Here is a 16,695-nt window from a genome sequence, read left to right on the forward strand (position 1 = left end):
AGGGGGAGGAGCTTCGTTGAAAAAAGGGGAACGAATGCAGGAAAGTTGAGGGCTCTTCACAGTGTTATAGTGCAGAAGCTTTGTTCGGTAAAGGTAGGAAAAGGGGAGAGGCTTCGTTCAGTGTGAAAAAAAGTGAGAAGAGAGGAGGGGGCAGAAAAATCAGAGGAGAGATAGAAGGGGTCTTCGTTCAGGGGATGGTGCAAAAAGTCGGAGCGAGGCTTCGTTAAAAAAAGAAAGGGGTCTTCGTGCGGGAGAGAAAAATGGAGAGGGCTTCACAATAATTGTGAGGAAAACTCAGTGAAAAATAGAGAGGCAGGTCTCCCCATCGTCGAAGTTGTTTCCCCTTCGCCGTTACGGTGGCCGCATTACTTATCCCCGACGGTTCGTTGTTGCGAAGATCACCATGTCGCACCGTTGTCCATCATTGGCGCAGCACTAGCGACAAGCAAGTGACCTCACCAAAGGCGTCAGATCCTCTTTGCTAGCGGTGGATTTCGGAGTTCTACAATACTGTCAATTCTGGTGAGTCCTTCCTCAAGCACACGTACGGTCTTCGCCATCACCACAAACGCAAGACAATTCATCGAGAACCACCGTCCGTGGCCGAGTTAACCCTTGTCCAATCTCGCACCAAGTTCCATCAAGCCAATCCGTCGATCGGCAAGATCGAGCCGATATTGGTTCAATCTTCCGATAAGGTAAAAATTCTAATTTTTTTTTAATTTTTTTTAATTAGAATACTTGATTGTCTTATTTGAAAAATTCTGCATATTTTTAAATATATATTGCGTATTGAGCATATTGCATAAAAGTGGATATCCTTTGCTTAAAAATATAGGTTGATTAGGAATCTTTTCCTAATCCGCAACTTGCCACAAGCAAGGATTTGAATTCAACCGTTAACCGTAAAATTACGGATTAAAGATTGGATTCGGATATCTGCGAAATGTTTTCAAAAATCGGTTGAGATATCCACTTGATTTGATTGGCATAATATCTTTAGAATGAATATGCTCTTGCATGATATTTAAAATTCTAAAAGATATTGCATTGCATTTTAGATAAAAATTGCATTAAAATCATGTAGATATTTGCACGTTAATCTAATTTTAGAACAAGTTAATTTAGATTTGCATTCTAGGATAGAACATGCATATTTGCATTGATTTTCATGTCTAAAATAATTTATCTTTAATATGTTAGGGATTAGGCAAACTCGAACCTTAAAATATGTAAAGATAATTATCTTTAGCCATAGTTTTATTTAGGGTCATTCATTAATCCGAAAATATAAAAAAATAAAACAAGCTTGCTATGTGATTTGCATGCTAGGTTTGGAATACATAGAATTTGCATGTTGCATGTTTCGGTCTTTACGTCATGTGATCCATTTAATTAGATCATAACATCATTTGTACATTAGTTTCATTTAATTGCATGTCATCTAGGTTAGTCATGTAGTTGAATTAATTTCATATGCACGCTTAGGATTTCCTTGCATTTAATTTAATTCATTTGCATCTTAGATTAAATTCATGCATTGCATATAGGTCGATCTTTATCCCATTAAAAAGCAAAAAATTCAAAAGTGAGAACAATTTGTCTTGGCGTATGCTTCCCGCAATTACCTTGACTTATGGATGTTCAATTAATTGATTGTGCAATCGCATGATAACCTTTGTTAGTGACTTAGGTTAAAGTCAATTAATGTTGCCCGACAAAATTTTTTCATGAAATAAAATGGTACCGAAAGGGCGTTAGAGTAATCTAGCGTAATCAAGTCCCCGGACTTAGAATCTACGGTTCGTAGAAGTAATTTAGTTCTCCTGCTAATTTACTTAGGTTTCTAATCGACCTACCAAAAACGATTAGTGGCGACTCCAATTCAAATATCTTTGCACGTTAAGTTGCGATTTGGTATGGACTTGGGAGAGTCCGAGTTAGGTTAGTTAAATAATTAACACGATAATCCATTAGCCTATAAACCTGATTTTTAGGTCGCGACACTAGTTGGTCTTTTCGAACGTCGACAATAATAGTGAACATATTGAACACATGGGACCATGTCAATCTTTCGGATAATCAAGTGTCATCCGATCGAATTTTGACTCTCGCATTTTACATTTATCTTTAAGGTTGTGAGATATTTTTTGAGTTCGAATCCGAGAATTATATATATACATATATATTTTGTCAAAAATATATCTAATAGGAGTGTCAATGGGCTGGGTCTCACATAGGTCGGACCCAACCCGAAACCATACTGAGCTAGCCTCGGCCTGGCCCGGGCCGACCCAATACCCGAATCATATACATCCAAAATATTCGGGTCGGGTTAGGTTTGGTTGAGTCGCGCCCTTTTTTCAATCAAGCTCCAATATCCCATAGATTTCAAGAAATTGACCTTTTAACTGAGTTATTGAGAAATATATTTTTTAAAAAATGAGTTATCGAGAGATTTTCTTTTTAAGTTTACTATTATATTGGAAGGTGAAGAGACATAGTCTGAAGTCAATTTAGATTTGTTTAAAGTAATTTTCACTTTTTTTTTTTTTGGTAAGGGTTAATTTTCACTTTTAATTGTCATCATCACAATTCACATATATAGTCGATCAAATCAAATTCAATAAACCATGGAACAAACAAACAAAATTTAATCTAGATGGCGTGGCTCTATGTACGATAATTTGCTAATGTCCCTTTCAATAACTCCTAGTTTCTAACCTACCTATCAATCATGCCCCTTCTTTTCTATTCAGTCGATTTAATATAGATTATGACATTTCAAATGTTGTGTTTTTGTCGCCAAGGTAAGTCCTATAGTGCTTAGAGAGCGGTGTTAAGAGGGCTTGTTCGATATACCGCTCGAGCTCCGACTTCAATTAACAGATTGCAAACTTTGGTCTAATTTCAAGTTGAGCTCGATTTCGTGTTTCGAAAGCACCCACAAGTATACTAATTGGATCACTCGGTTCTCAAGGCGCTATCAAGTCGAGCACTTGCGAATTTGAGCTTGAGCTAATGAGACGTTCGGGCATATGTTAGTTTAAGAAGCATTAAGCTCAAATAATATATACGAGTAGCTCGTCCTTTTTATGCGATCGAGTACACGGGTTACACGTCGTATTGCTTTTTGTTTGTTTCGATTGATTTGATGTTCATTTTAGTTTTTTTTTTTTTTTAATTTTAGTTGCGCGCTGAAAGGTATACCTAAAATAATTTTAAATTTTAAATTTTTCGACCAAAACATTAATTTTAATTTAGTCATAAAGAAGAATAGAAAAAAATGCATGAAACAAAAGAAAAAAAAGGAAAAAAGCCCAATTCCATTTCGAGTCAAACTGTGGTCGACGTCTGACCAGAAGAAAAGAATTGCGGTCCACGTCAGCATGGACAGAGCTACTCGTGTGGGGCCCACGAATTTCCCTGCATCATCCAGGAGCCCCGCATGGGAAAGCCGGACAAGTGACAACCAAAATTGCCCGGCCCAAGGCTATTATTTTTGGGGCCCCAATGGTACCGGCCCATAGTGAAACAATACCAAAGACCGGCTATAAAATTTAGGAAATTTTCGGGCTGTTCAGGCCGGGCCGGGCCGGGCCGGCGCTGGCCTTTTTGACAGCCCTAATATCTAATATATAATTTTCTACGTAAGCACGATCTAACATTGAATCATAGCGCACGTGAGCATGAAGATAGACAGCTCAGTGGGTGAACAAGAAAGAACCGATCACAGGGCATATCTCTCAATAATTCCCGTCCTTCGCTAGCTGGCGGTGAAAGCGACTCTCGGGTCGGATTCGCTTCTCTGCCCGGAAACTTCTGCCTCGCCGTGACTTTCAGTTGCGTCAGCCACTTCCCATCGCGTTCCGACGTGAACGGCCAGGTTGGGCCCCCATGGACGAACCATGCTCTAAATCTCTCTTTTCGCAATTATCTTTAGATGCTTCAATCGAGTATGAAAAGTATTTACTCGACCACCTTTGTTGATATCTTGGACTGCTTTCTACATTTGATTCCAAAAATACTGAAATAGAACCAATAGAGTCCTAGAAGAGAATGAATGAATATATATATATATATATCATTTGGAACACCTGCTCGAAGAATTTACCTTTTACATCGGCAATATATTTAGGGATACGTGCATTAGAAGTTTTAAAACTTGTCACGAAAGTGCAATTGAGTCATAAGACTTGCAAGAAGTGCAATTAAGTCCTAAGACTTGCCGAATTGGTGCAATCGATTTCTTCCATTAGTCTTGTCCAACTTGGCCGACCATAAATGCCGACATGGCTTTTTTAATATTTTTCTCTCATGCGTGGCGATGACGTGATTGAAGTACGAAATTTAAGGCTAAAACGACATCGTTTTGGTCAACGTATGATTTATAACACGGTATTTACTAAAATAAAATTAAAAAATATGCCATTTAAAAAAATAGAACCAAGCGGCGTGAGCGTCTTCGCCCCACCATCGCCGACTCGGTGATGGTGGGAGAATGGTTGGTAGTGGTCGTTGGGCACTAGCCCTTGGTCGGGGCTCGACGACTCCCACCGACCATTTTTCCACCATCACTGACCCTTCTTGGCAATGGTGGAGTGGTGGCAGCGGCAAGGGCTTGCCCCTCTCTCTCTCTCTCTCATTTTAGCTTATTTTTACACTCAATTTACATAAAAATTATATTAAAAATCACATTTGGATCAAATTTTTGCCATGTCATCGTCACGTAGGAGAGAGCATACTTTAAAAAAGCTGCATTAGTATTTTTCGTTAGCTAAGGTCGTCGGAGTTGACGAAATGACTCAATTGCACAATTTTGACAAGTTTTATGATTTTATTGCACTTTTACAAGTTTTATGACTTAGCTACACTTTCGCAACAAGTTTTAATATTTCAAGTGAATATACCCAATATCTTTATTAACCATTCTCATGCCAATCAGAGCAAAGCAAGGCAGCCTTGCAAAACAGGCACTATTATCATCCATGGAATGAACAGGCTTGCTATTTATTTAATTCGGTACGCTAATTTTAAATTTTAAGATGAATATATATACGCATGTTATATATATATATAATTCATACTAAATCGTGTGAAGCATACCCATAATATTATGTGAATCTTACGAAATATCTCGAGTTTAAGTATAAAAGGCATGTTATAGAATATCACGAATGATTAGCAATACTTTCCCCTATCGTTTTCTATAGAAATAAAAGTACTATTTCAGTGGAGGGAAGAGCCGCATGAAATGGAGACAGCCAACGATTTGATCGGTGTCCTTTTCCTTCGGACCGACGTAATTACACGTGGACAATGACATTCCAAAAAAAAGTTTCAATTCCGTATATTTCACTTACCCTAATTACATTACATCTAATTCCAAACTGTAAAACCTTCCAAAATATCAAAATAGATAAGCCGTAACGAAATTTGTATTCCTGACATTCAAATAAGGCCGATCGTTATATAAAGTCAGACTTTGGATTTGGAAGAAATCGGTCCGGACTAAACACAAAGAAAAAGAATACGAGGTTTTGATTTAATTAGCGTATAAATTTGTAATTAGGTCGATCTATTCAAATAGTTTTGCAATTTATGCAGCTGGCAAAATTTTAATAAGAAAAGAAACAAAAAAAAAAAAGGAAAAATAAAAAATAAAAAAAAAAATGGTCAGGCCGTCAAAGCAATTTCACCACCTTCCCCTTCCCTCGCAATTCCCCAAAAATAAACACCGACATTTCATAAATACCGCTCGCTTCACTCCCACCATCCAAACCCATTCTGCTCCCTCTCTCTCTCTCTCTCTCTCTCTCTCACGGGAAGACGAAACCAAGCGAAAGCTTATCGATCTGAGCTCCGTCATTCTCGTTTTCCTCCCCGCCCCCCCCACCGCCGGCGCAGAACACGGAAGAATTTTCAAGCTTCCAGGTCGAGAGGCGATTCGATCGGAGAACATGGCGAGCGGCGTCGCGAGAGTAGATCTGGACGGGAGGCCGATCAAGCCGATGACGATATGCATGATCGGCGCCGGGGGCTTCATCGGCTCCCACCTCTGCGAGAAGCTCATGTCGGAGACGCCGCACAAGGTGCTCGCGCTCGACGTCTACAGCGACAAGATCAAGCACCTCCTCGAGCCCAGCACCCTCCCCTGGGCCGACCGCATCCAGTTCCACCGCATCAACATCAAGCACGATTCCCGCCTCGAAGGCCTCATCAAGATGTCGGATCTGGTGAGTTTTAGGCCCCCGCCCCTCTGATTCGAGGATTCTCGTTGCTCTGTTCTGTGTGCGTGTGGGAACGCATGGTATGTGTTGCGGCAGTTCTTTCTTCTGCGCGTTGGCATGTGCAATTGGTTCAATGTGCTTGGATTTATGGCGAATTGGCTATTTGAGCGCTCCCTCGTTGCTGCATTGCCATATGCTAATGCGTTGCGCGTGGAGCTGTTACGTTTGGTGGATTTGACAAGAAACTGCGCGTGATGTTTTGCCGGATTATTTGATTGTTTGTGCTTTGGTCTTGTCGTCCGGCTTTTAGTTATTCGTGTTCTCGAGCTAGATGCGACCTTTGAGTCGATTGCCGCGCTGACATTGCGCCTGGTTTCATGTTTATGTCGTGCAGACTGTTAATCTAGCGGCGATCTGTACTCCTGCTGATTACAATACTCGTCCTCTTGACACCATATACAGCAATTTCATCGATGCGCTCCCTGTGGTACTGGATTTCTTCTTCATGGTTCATGCCTTTTTGTTGATAACGGTCAAATTGTTGTGATTGGATCTCTGTGGCCCTACCATAGGAACACTTTTAGGGATGAGCGTCTTATGCACAAATGGATTGATGTTGATGAGTTTGGTGTTGTCAGGTCAAGTACTGCTCAGAAAATGGCAAGCGTCTTATTCACTTTTCCACGTGTGAGGTGTATGGGAAGACCATCGGAAGCTTTCTTCCCAAGGATAGCCCTCTCCGCCAGGTAAGACTTATCTTTCATTATCTGTAGCTCTCACTTTTTCCCTATGCACATTTGGTGGATGTTGACATCTGCTGCAGATTTGTGGGACAAAACATCTTGTCTTGTGTTGTTTGACTTTGCACTTGGCTACACTTAAACTAGTTTTGATCTGGAATCTCCTTTCTTGAGATAATTCTAGATCACCACGATTGGAAGATATGAAACCACGTTATGTAACTGCAGGAATGGTTTATTAGGTCTGCGAAGCAGTGCTGCAGGTCACAAAATAAATTAAGAGGAGTCTTTGCAGTCTGTGAAGTGGTTTGTGCTAGTGCATTGGGATAAGTCAGCTGTTTCATGTGTCCACCTTAGCATAGCTGGCAGCGGCATTAGGTACACTGTTAATGTGATTTGGAGTTTTGACAAAAAAAAAATGTGATTTCGAGTGATATATCAAAGTCAACCTTTTGTATGTTGGTAATGGTATAGAAACATGAACAAGTGTATTCAGCATCTGGCTGGGCAGACAGAAGTGTTGCTGTTCTCACCTGTATTAAATGATGGCACAAAGAGATCTGTCTTCATTGATCTCTTGAGCTTCATCTATCTACAATATTACAGTTGATTTTATTGGTTCTTTGAATGTGCTTTTAGCTGATGATGAGGCTTCCCCCGTTATTAAGGGGGAACTCTTATATTGCTATACTGAATTACCTGGGTACTTCTATGTGCAGCAATTTGTTTCTAAAATTTTACAAAATAAGTTATGAAAGAAAGTTCACGTGGCATTGGATGATCATATATATAGATATATATATATATATTATATATATATATATATATATAATGTATAAAAGCGAAACCTTGAACACTAAAATCTTAAGTTTAAGCAAAAAGCCAAGGTCTGCTTGGGTTTACTTCTACTTTTTACTTTTTGCAAAATCAAGATTTTGTGGGGACACACTTTGATTTTATAATTCTATCATGGTTGAGACATTCAGAAAATGTAAATATTTACACGTAGGTGCACACATGATTTTTTCATAAAAAGTACTTCTTACTTTTAATTTTTTTCATAAAAAGTACTTTTTACTTTTACTTTAACTCGATCAAAGAGGCCTTAATAGTTAACATGGTTCTGACATGTTTAATTTAATAATGAGGTAGGAAACTTTGTTTATATTTGCTATAATGACGTTGCTGATTGCTGTCTGGCTTCTCTAGCTGCTTAATGCAGATTTTGAATGCTGTGTTCACTTGATGGCCAAGTCACGGTCAAGCTTTTGCACCAGAAATACGTACACTCACAGCACCTTCTGGTCTTAGATATTTGCTCATGATAACAACATTGACTACTTTGAAATTTGCCAATGTGTCTTCGGTCTATGTTCACTTGTGTTGCTTGAGTTTAACATCTTCTAGTGCGTTGGTTTGTCAGGACCCTGCATATTACATGCTTTCAGAAGATGCCTCCCCTTGCATATTTGGTTCAATTGAAAAGCAGCGGTGGTCATATGCATGCGCAAAGCAACTGATTGAAAGGCTGATTTATGGTGATCTATGTTCATAGTGATCTCTGGTTACTTCAACTCTCGTTCTTCTTAATACAGTTTCTCTAACTTTTCCTCTTGCTTCTCACAGCTGAGGGTGCAGAAAATGGACTCGAGTTTACTATAGTCAGACCATTTAACTGGATTGGACCTAGAATGGACTTTATTCCTGGCATCGACGGTCCAAGTGAGGGTGTTCCCAGGGTTCTTGCATGCTTTAGTAATGTGAGAATGTTTAATGGAGTAAATTGTTTTTTTGATTTTCTTCTCTTTCCACCATCGTCATCTTTCCTTGCTTTGGCCTATTTCAGGCTCTGCTTCGCCGTCAGCAACTTAAGCTTGTCGATGGCGGTCAGTCCCAGAGAACATTCATTTTCATCAAGGATGCTATTGAAGCTGTTCTTTTGATGATTGTGAGTCGAACTCAATGTGTCCAGTGCATTTTTTATGTTGAGCATTCATGGGTGACTGGAGACCATGATCTTTTTGTCTCAGGAAAATTCAGCGAGAGCCAATGGCCACATTTTCAATGTTGGCAACCCCAACAACGAAGTCACAGTCAGGCAGCTGGCTGAGATGATGACTCAGGTAAATTGTCATGCTTTGCTTTTCTTTGGATTTTGTCTTCAGATAGAAATGTTCAGTCCTCGAAGGCCTGTTAGAGCTCTCTTCAACCTTGAAAGTTTTTTGGTGTTTTTATCAGATATCTGTGACTCTTTGTGCAAGAAATAATATTTAGGAATTGTCTGCTCTTCCACATTTCCAGGTTTACTCTAAGGTTAGTGGCGAGCCACCTCTGGAAGTACCGACCATTGATGTTAGCTCCAAGGAGTTTTATGGAGAGGGATATGATGATAGTGATAAGAGAATCCCAGACATGACCATCATCAATAGGCAACTAGGTAATTGGCCCGATATCTTAACCTCCTAGCTGATCCAACTGGGTAATTGCTTTTTGGTCACGAGTGTTTTGACAATCTATGACTCGTACTCGTGCTAGGTTGGAATCCCAAGACATCGCTGTGGGACTTGCTTGAATCGACCCTCACTTACCAACACAGGACATATGCTGAGGCTATCAAGAAGGCCATCTCGCAACCTGTTGCCACAAGCTGAGTTACAGGGTCTACTTAGCGAAAAGAAAAGGCCGAGTGATTTCTGGCTCTGTGTGGGTTCACACCGGAGGGTGCCGCAGTTACAGGTCCTATAATTCTTTCATGGAGATTAAACATATCTAAATAGACGATGCTCTTTATACATTAAGATACGTTTTGGCCCTTGTGGCGTCGGCAGTTGTAGTCTATGGATCGGGATAGGATATCTTGGTTATAACTAGATTCTTTTAGGGCTTCTGTAATTCAGTAAATAGAGCTTTCAGCTACGCATCACACAAAGACTGAGCGTTTTGGGTCGTCCAGTTGCAGGGGATTGGTCGCAATTCCTATCCACTTCGAAAGCTTGTTGTACCACCGTGTCACTCTTAACGCTTTGAATTTTTTTCCTTTCTTTTGTAATTGGTATTTATAACTTAAAGCTTGTGAGCTTCTTTAATATTCGAAATTGCAATAAACTGTTTTGATAACATGCTCTCCAGCTTATAGGTGAATAAAGGTGGTTGTGTCATTTGGGCATATATATGACCTTCCAGAGTTAAGAATCGATTTTTCCTTGTGAAAGATACTTTTTATTTTAGTGCGTTTGTTTAGTAAAAAATGAATAATTTGATAAATATTTTCCATGAATAAGAAAAAATTTATCTACGAATATCTTTAGACATAAATTAAATATCAATAATTGATTATTTATTATAAGTGGTATAAGCGATTATTTTTAAAAAAATAATTTTTATTTTTTTTGCAAAATAAATGGACCTTTTATATAATTATGGATACCGGACGTCTTGCTACTCTCGATGAGGACCTTGAGACATTTTTTTTTTCCCGAAAATATGATATTCGCAAATGGATAGAGACGACCTATAAAGATTGCCCTATCTGAGCCATTTCATTTAATATAATATAGAATTTCTATAATCGGGGACCACTTGGAGGCTGGAGAGCGACAAAAAAAAAAGATTAAATAACAAAAATCAAGACTCTGGAAACTTTCTGACTGAACAAGAAAGATTCTAATTCTAAGAACATTTTATTGCACATAGCATTCAAGTGTTTGCTTCCAGTTATAGCTTCTCGTACAACTGTCCAGCACCGTCGCATTTGAACGAGTGTCATCGATGCAATCGCGTCATCGGTCTTACTGTCCTTTTGGTTCGTTCTGGAGGCATTATTTTTCCTACGTTGGTCAGTCAAAACCGATACTTTAAGTTCCCTGTTTGTCCATGTTCCGACAAAATCGGACAAAAGAATGGTCGACTACACGAGGGCACTTGCCCCAACACCGATTCTGCAAGAGTGAAACAGCCAAATATGCCGTCCCCTCCTTCCCCTCATAAAAAAAGGCGAAATATCCGGACGGGATAGTAAAAGGAAAAATTATAAATAAGAATAAAGATTTGAAATAGATATTATTTAAAATAAGAATTTGAAATGTTCAAATCGACTTAAAGAAGGGCACGCTACCCCAAGGCGAGGGCAACCCTTGCGTGGGCAGCTCTCGCCCAATTTGGTGGGGGTGAGGGTTGCCCTAGCAGACGTTGGGCAAGGGCGACCCTGGCTAGATCCGACGATGGTGGAGGAGGGAAAAGGGAAAAGAAAAGAAAAAGAAAATAAAAAAATAGAAAAAGGAAAAAAAATCCAAAAAAGTAAACGGACGAAAATGCCCTTCAATCGGGCATTTCTTTAAAATAACGAGGGTATTTCAAGCCCTTATTTAGGAAAATGAAGTACTTTTTGCCCTTATTTAAAGTTTTCTCTAATAATAATTTTCGTTGAGACTTTCGATGAAATATTCAACAATGCGATGAACTGTTAACTAATCACCTGTCGATGTATTACACATTTAGAATCGGATTTAGTGATGTTACTAGTTTATTTGTGGGGTTTTATTAGTCCGTTAAAGATATGAAACTATTGCAAATATTCGAAAACCTTCGGGGACTAAGATTTTCTTTTTGATCCGCATCCGGCTTCCATTCGAACTTCCAAATGCTTGCTTGGTCAGCATGTTGCCTCCTCAAAAATATGTATTTTATTACCAATAGCTAGACATGGCCAATATTGAACCGGGCCTAGAACCGGCCCGTTGACCGGGCCCACGGTTCCGACCCGTTGACCGGGCCCACGGTTCCAACCCGAATTTTTTTTTTTAAAAAGGGGAGAAGGCCCGCGAAAAAGAGTTATTGGGCCTAGGAACCGGCGGTTCGAATCGGAACTGGGAACTAGGAACCGGCCGGAACCGGCGGTTCCGTGGAACCGGCCACCTATACCAGTAGCTATCCAACTTTTTACTTGATCAATAAAAATGCACAGGATTAGAGGGAAAAAAAACATTTTAGATAATTGATTTTCGTTAAACAAAAGCCGGGGGATGTGAAAGTGCAAAGTTCAATAATTGAATTTTTCGTGAAATTTGCGTGAGGAGGACTGCAGAGTTCAAAGACCCCCCCCTCCACCGGTCATCATTCACCTCGGATCCACGCGTCATTGATGATTGCACCCAACCTGCTCGACAAAAAGCGTGAGAGACCATCATTTTTGCAACCTCCTCTCTCTCTCTCTCTCTCTCTCTCTCTCCCCCCAATCTCCGGCCGGCGTCCAGCACCACCGCCACCCGACACTGTGATCGCACCTTCTTTTCTAGTAATTTTCTTTTGTTGTCTTCTCAATTACTTCATTCCCCCCCAAACCCCAGAACAGAGAATCTGCTTTACTCATTTTCACTTCCACTTTTTTCCTTTTTTTTTTTTTTGGCCTTTTTCTTTGGGCTTTTTTAAGCGTTGAGTAACTCCGCCGGTTCGGTCGTCTTGTGGTCCGTGCTCGCTCAACCGCAAGAGAACACCAGAATCGACGAGCGTGTTAATATAATATCCAAAAGGGTCCATGCTGGTGGGTGGTGGGATGTGGGGTTTTTCTTTCCTGAGTTGTAAAGACCCACTCTTGTTTTCGTTGCCCTTCCTGACGACCACAATTGACGCAGTGAGGGAAGAGAAAGAGATAGGCGCTTGTGCGGTATGTCTGTTGGCTTGCTTCAGTCAGTGAGAATGAAGCAATAATTTCAGAGTCCCACTCTCTCTTTCTCTCTCCTCGAAGCTGAGGTGGGTTTGATTCGTCGTTGATCGAAGGAAGAAGAGGGGTTGCGTCAGTTCCTCTCATGCTTGGTGATGGCTCCTGCTGGCAAGGTTTATGGGTTCCATCGCGAAGGCAACCACTGGTATACTCTCTCTCTCTCTCTCTCTGGAGCTGGAGCTTGTTCTTAGTTTGTTTTTTAATCATGGAGAAATTCAAAGAATTTGATTCCTCTGGGTGCTGAGTTGGTTGAGGGGTCGGGTCTTATAAATTGCTGCGATAGTTTTGAGGATTTCGGACGTGCATTAGTTCTGTCTATTCTCTGCTCGGATAAGTCGTGTCGTCGTGTTGTGATCACCTGTTGATCTCACAAACTGGGCCAAATATGCTTTGGTTCTGTTCCTCTGATCGTCTGGAAATTTTGGAAGACGAAGTTGACTTTTGTTATTCTGGGCGTTATTTAGGTTGTACAGTATTCAACATCGGTTGTTTCATGGTTATGGCAGGTTTTGCACTGCGGCTTTGCCAAGTGACATCACAATCATTGTGGAAAGCATCAACTTTCATCTTCACAAGGTCTGCCCCTAGCCGTTTCCAAATGCTCCTTTTGTTGCCCTTTTGATTTGCCGTGAAAAATTATATTTTGAATGGAAAATTTTTCGTGATTTTGACTTGCTACAAGGTTTTTCGACTCAGTACAAGGTTACTATCGCAAACTTGCAGTTAGTGTTCAAATGCCAACCAATTTTATGACCATCTTTAGTGGCATCGCCTTAGTGTTTAATTACTATTATGACTTTCATTGTATGGTCTCGTAGAGCTTCGTGGTATACACAAAAGTGAAAGCCTCAAGTAGCTAATTCTAAGTCCATGCGGCACAACTGAAAGACTTTCTGTTTTTAATCTGGATTTGAATTTCCAGTTCCCTCTTGTATCAAAATGCGGGAAGATAGCACATAAATGTGAAGAATCCCCGAGCAGCGAAGACAGGACTTTCACATTAGAGCTGGACAATTTTCCTGGTGGCCCTGATTCTTTTCTTCTCGCTGCCAAATTTTGTTATGGTGGCCGTGTGGAATTGACTCCTAGGACCATTGTGACAGTCTACTGTGCAGCAGATTTTCTTGAAATGACAGATGAGTATGGAGAAGATAACTTGCTTTCCAAGTCAGAAAGTTATTTCCACAAGAATGTCCTTCGTAACTGGAAGGAGTGTATACTGGCTCTCCAAAGTTCTGAAGCTGTCATAACTTATGCCGAAAAACTTCAGATAGTTAGCAAATGCTTGAATGCACTGTCCATGATGGTTTGTACTGACCCAAGCTTGTTTGGATGGCCCATGATGATGTATGGAAGCTTACAAAGCCCTGGTGGCAGCATTTTATGGAATGGAATAAACACAGGAGCAAGAATTCGAAGTTCAGAATCTGACTGGTGGTTTGAAGACATATCATATCTAAGTGTGGGGGTGTTTGAGAGGCTTATTAGGACAATGGAATCAAGAGGTGTTAGGTCTGAGAATCTCGCTGGTGCTATTGTGCATTATGCTAGAAAATACCTGCCTGGTCTGGGCAGATGGCAAGGAGTGCAAAGTGGCAAAACCAGGACAGTTGCTAGTTTTAGCTTGACACCTGTCATTGTGGATCAAAGGATTCTACTTGAAAGCATTGTTAATCTTCTCCCTGATAAGAAGGGGAGATCTTTTTGTCGCTTCTTATTGGGGCTCCTTCGGGTTGCGTTCATCTTGGGTGTCAATCATACATGCAGAGATGCATTGGAGAGGAGAATAGGAATGCAATTGGAGTTGGCTACCCTAGACAGTCTTTTGATACCTACATACTCGGATTCCGACACTTTGTATGACACTGACTGTATTGAGCGGATTGTCCATTATTTTGTTTCTCTTGAGTCGAAGGCCTCATCATTTTCCCCTGCATCATTTGAGCTGGAAACATCCCCCTCTGCTGGACCATTAACCACAGTCGCAAAGTTGATAGATGCTTATATTGCTGAAGTAGCTTCTGATGTAAATCTGAAACCTCATAAAATTTGTTCTCTTGCTGAAGCTCTTCCCGATACTTCAAGAGTTTTGCATGATGGACTATATAGAGCTGTGGATATCTATCTCAAGGTATAAACTCTAGATCAATTACTATAGTAAGGAAATGTCTTTGGTTGCTTTGGATGCTTATGATGACCAATATCAATGCGCAGGCACATCCATGGCTCTCAGACAAGGACAAGGAAGAACTTTGCAACATCATTGATTACCAGAGACTGTCCATTGATGCCTGTGCCCATGCTTCCCAAAATGAAAGGTTGCCACTGAGAGTCGTTCTACAAGTTTTGTTCTTTGAGCAGATGCAACTGCGAACAGCTTTAGCTGGTTGCCTTAATGTCTTAGATACTGAAAGTGCAGCAGCGGGTCCAGTGTCTGCTCCGAGCAACATGGCAGGACAAATTGTGCAGAGAGATGGATGGGTGGCAGTAGTGCGCGAGAACCAGGTCCTCAAAGTCGATATGGAGAAGATGATGTCTAGGGTGGGGGAACTTGAAGAAGAATTCGGTAAAATAAAACAGGAGATGAGAAGGGTGGCCAAATCACACAGCTCTCTCAGTTCACCTCGCTTGGTTGCCAGGAAAATCGGATGCAAGCTTCTTCCACGATCTTCGGACGCTCAACCGGATCATGCTGAAAGCAGTGGCCCCACTGCAAGAAAGTCGGTCGAGCATGCACAGCCTTCTCGTCATTCCAGACACCGAAAGAGTTTGTCCTTGGTCTGAAAATTGATCTGCAAAAGGTTTTGTTCTTTCGAGATAACCCAATATGGATATTGATCTAGGAAGACAGTATGAGGAGGAGCCACGGTCAAGATTGGAGGCTTCGGGAGGCTCCTCCTCATACTGTCTCTTCCCTTTGCTCGATTTTTTATAGTCATTTTTCAGCAGTGGATAGAGGATGACAGTTAATGTAGTAGATGACCTCCAACTCGAGCATGCATGCAGTGGTTAGTTTCAAAGATGTAGACGCTGGGTGGTCACTGATAAGCTCAATGCGGTTCTCCCGATTGAGCATATGCGTAGATGTTTCGTTGTCTGGTCATTGGGATAGGTGTATCTCTCCGTTTCCTTCTTTTTGTACCATCTGTAATCATGGTGTTATACATGTACATTTCATGTACGGAACTATAGATTGGGAACAAGAGTTTCAAGATCGGACATTACATATACAAACTCCTGAATCCTTGAGCTCAGCTTTACCGGGCGAAAAACACATGCCCGCCTGCCCATCTCTCTTCATTTAGATGTCGAGTAGGCCGCTTTGGAGGCCATTCGGTTAACGCATTCCAATCGCTCTTTGCTCATGCATCGAAACATACCATGAAGGTGGACTCTTGAGGACGCTACAAGTCATATGTGCTCTGTTTTGTCAGTGGATTGGTATTGAACGCCTTCATCGCGAGGATGATGTTGATGTATGACTTACGTTTTTGTACCTATTGCGAGGAGAAGTGGACATGCGTGCCGCGGTATGGGAATATGCTTATGATTGGAAAGTACAGAAAAAGGTGTAAGATTGCTAGCATTAGGGCCATGGAGAAAAGCATGGCAGGTCGACATGTCGTGAGAACTAGTGGAGATGGAGAAGTAAGCGCTCATCTCCTGATTTGTCACGAGACCCTTAGCTCTCGAATGGTGACCGCCTCGATTCATGATTCGAAAAATTATCCAAGTAGTTTTAAATTTATTGCACTTTGCCAATTCAGCCTTTTAATTTTGCCAATTGAGAACCGAACGTTTTCGTATTTTGTTAATTGAGTCTGTCCGGTTAATTTTATCCGGAAATCGCTGATGTGGGCACCCGATCGTCTTATATAGCGCAATCGAAAGTTTAACTAAATTGTTCAATGTCTGCATCTCATTTCATTAAATCCTTCGGCGAAATCCGACGTGATTTTCGCCAGTTTCTCGGTTTTTTGCAGGCATCATCACAGTGTCTACACAA

The 16,695-nt window shown here is 40.9% G+C and overlaps 2 protein-coding genes across 3 annotated transcripts; both read left to right on the forward strand.

Annotated features, from left to right (window-relative positions):
• Positions 1-5,740: 5,740 nt before the first annotated feature.
• On the forward strand, positions 5,741-10,087 carry LOC115735502 (UDP-D-apiose/UDP-D-xylose synthase 2-like). Of its 2 annotated transcripts, XM_030666768.2 has the most exons (10): positions 5,741-5,855; positions 5,948-6,236; positions 6,625-6,717; positions 6,869-6,976; positions 8,394-8,508; positions 8,597-8,730; positions 8,817-8,918; positions 9,001-9,093; positions 9,272-9,407; positions 9,506-10,087. In XM_030666768.2, exons 2-10 carry the CDS (start codon positions 5,961-5,963, stop codon positions 9,619-9,621), a joined length of 1,173 nt encoding a protein of 390 aa, XP_030522628.1. In that variant the 5' UTR covers positions 5,741-5,855; positions 5,948-5,960; the 3' UTR covers positions 9,622-10,087. The 2 variants fall into 2 exon arrangements, with proteins under 2 accessions (XP_030522628.1, XP_030522627.1); XM_030666767.2 differs by lacking the exon at positions 5,741-5,855 and having other exon boundaries at positions 5,876-6,236.
• Positions 10,088-12,059: 1,972 nt separating this feature from the next.
• Positions 12,060-15,961, forward strand: LOC115735442 (BTB/POZ domain-containing protein At3g44820). Its single transcript, XM_048284667.1, has 5 exons — positions 12,060-12,263; positions 12,406-12,834; positions 13,196-13,265; positions 13,612-14,820; positions 14,904-15,961. The coding sequence occupies exons 2-5, from the start codon at positions 12,785-12,787 to the stop codon at positions 15,471-15,473; spliced, it is 1,899 nt and encodes a 632-aa protein (XP_048140624.1). The 5' UTR covers positions 12,060-12,263; positions 12,406-12,784; the 3' UTR covers positions 15,474-15,961.
• The last annotated feature ends 734 nt before the right edge of the window (positions 15,962-16,695 follow it).

The sequence above is a fragment of the Rhodamnia argentea genome, chromosome 8 (assembly GCF_020921035.1).
Source record: "Rhodamnia argentea isolate NSW1041297 chromosome 8, ASM2092103v1, whole genome shotgun sequence".
NCBI classification, from domain to species: domain Eukaryota; kingdom Viridiplantae; phylum Streptophyta; class Magnoliopsida; order Myrtales; family Myrtaceae; genus Rhodamnia; species Rhodamnia argentea.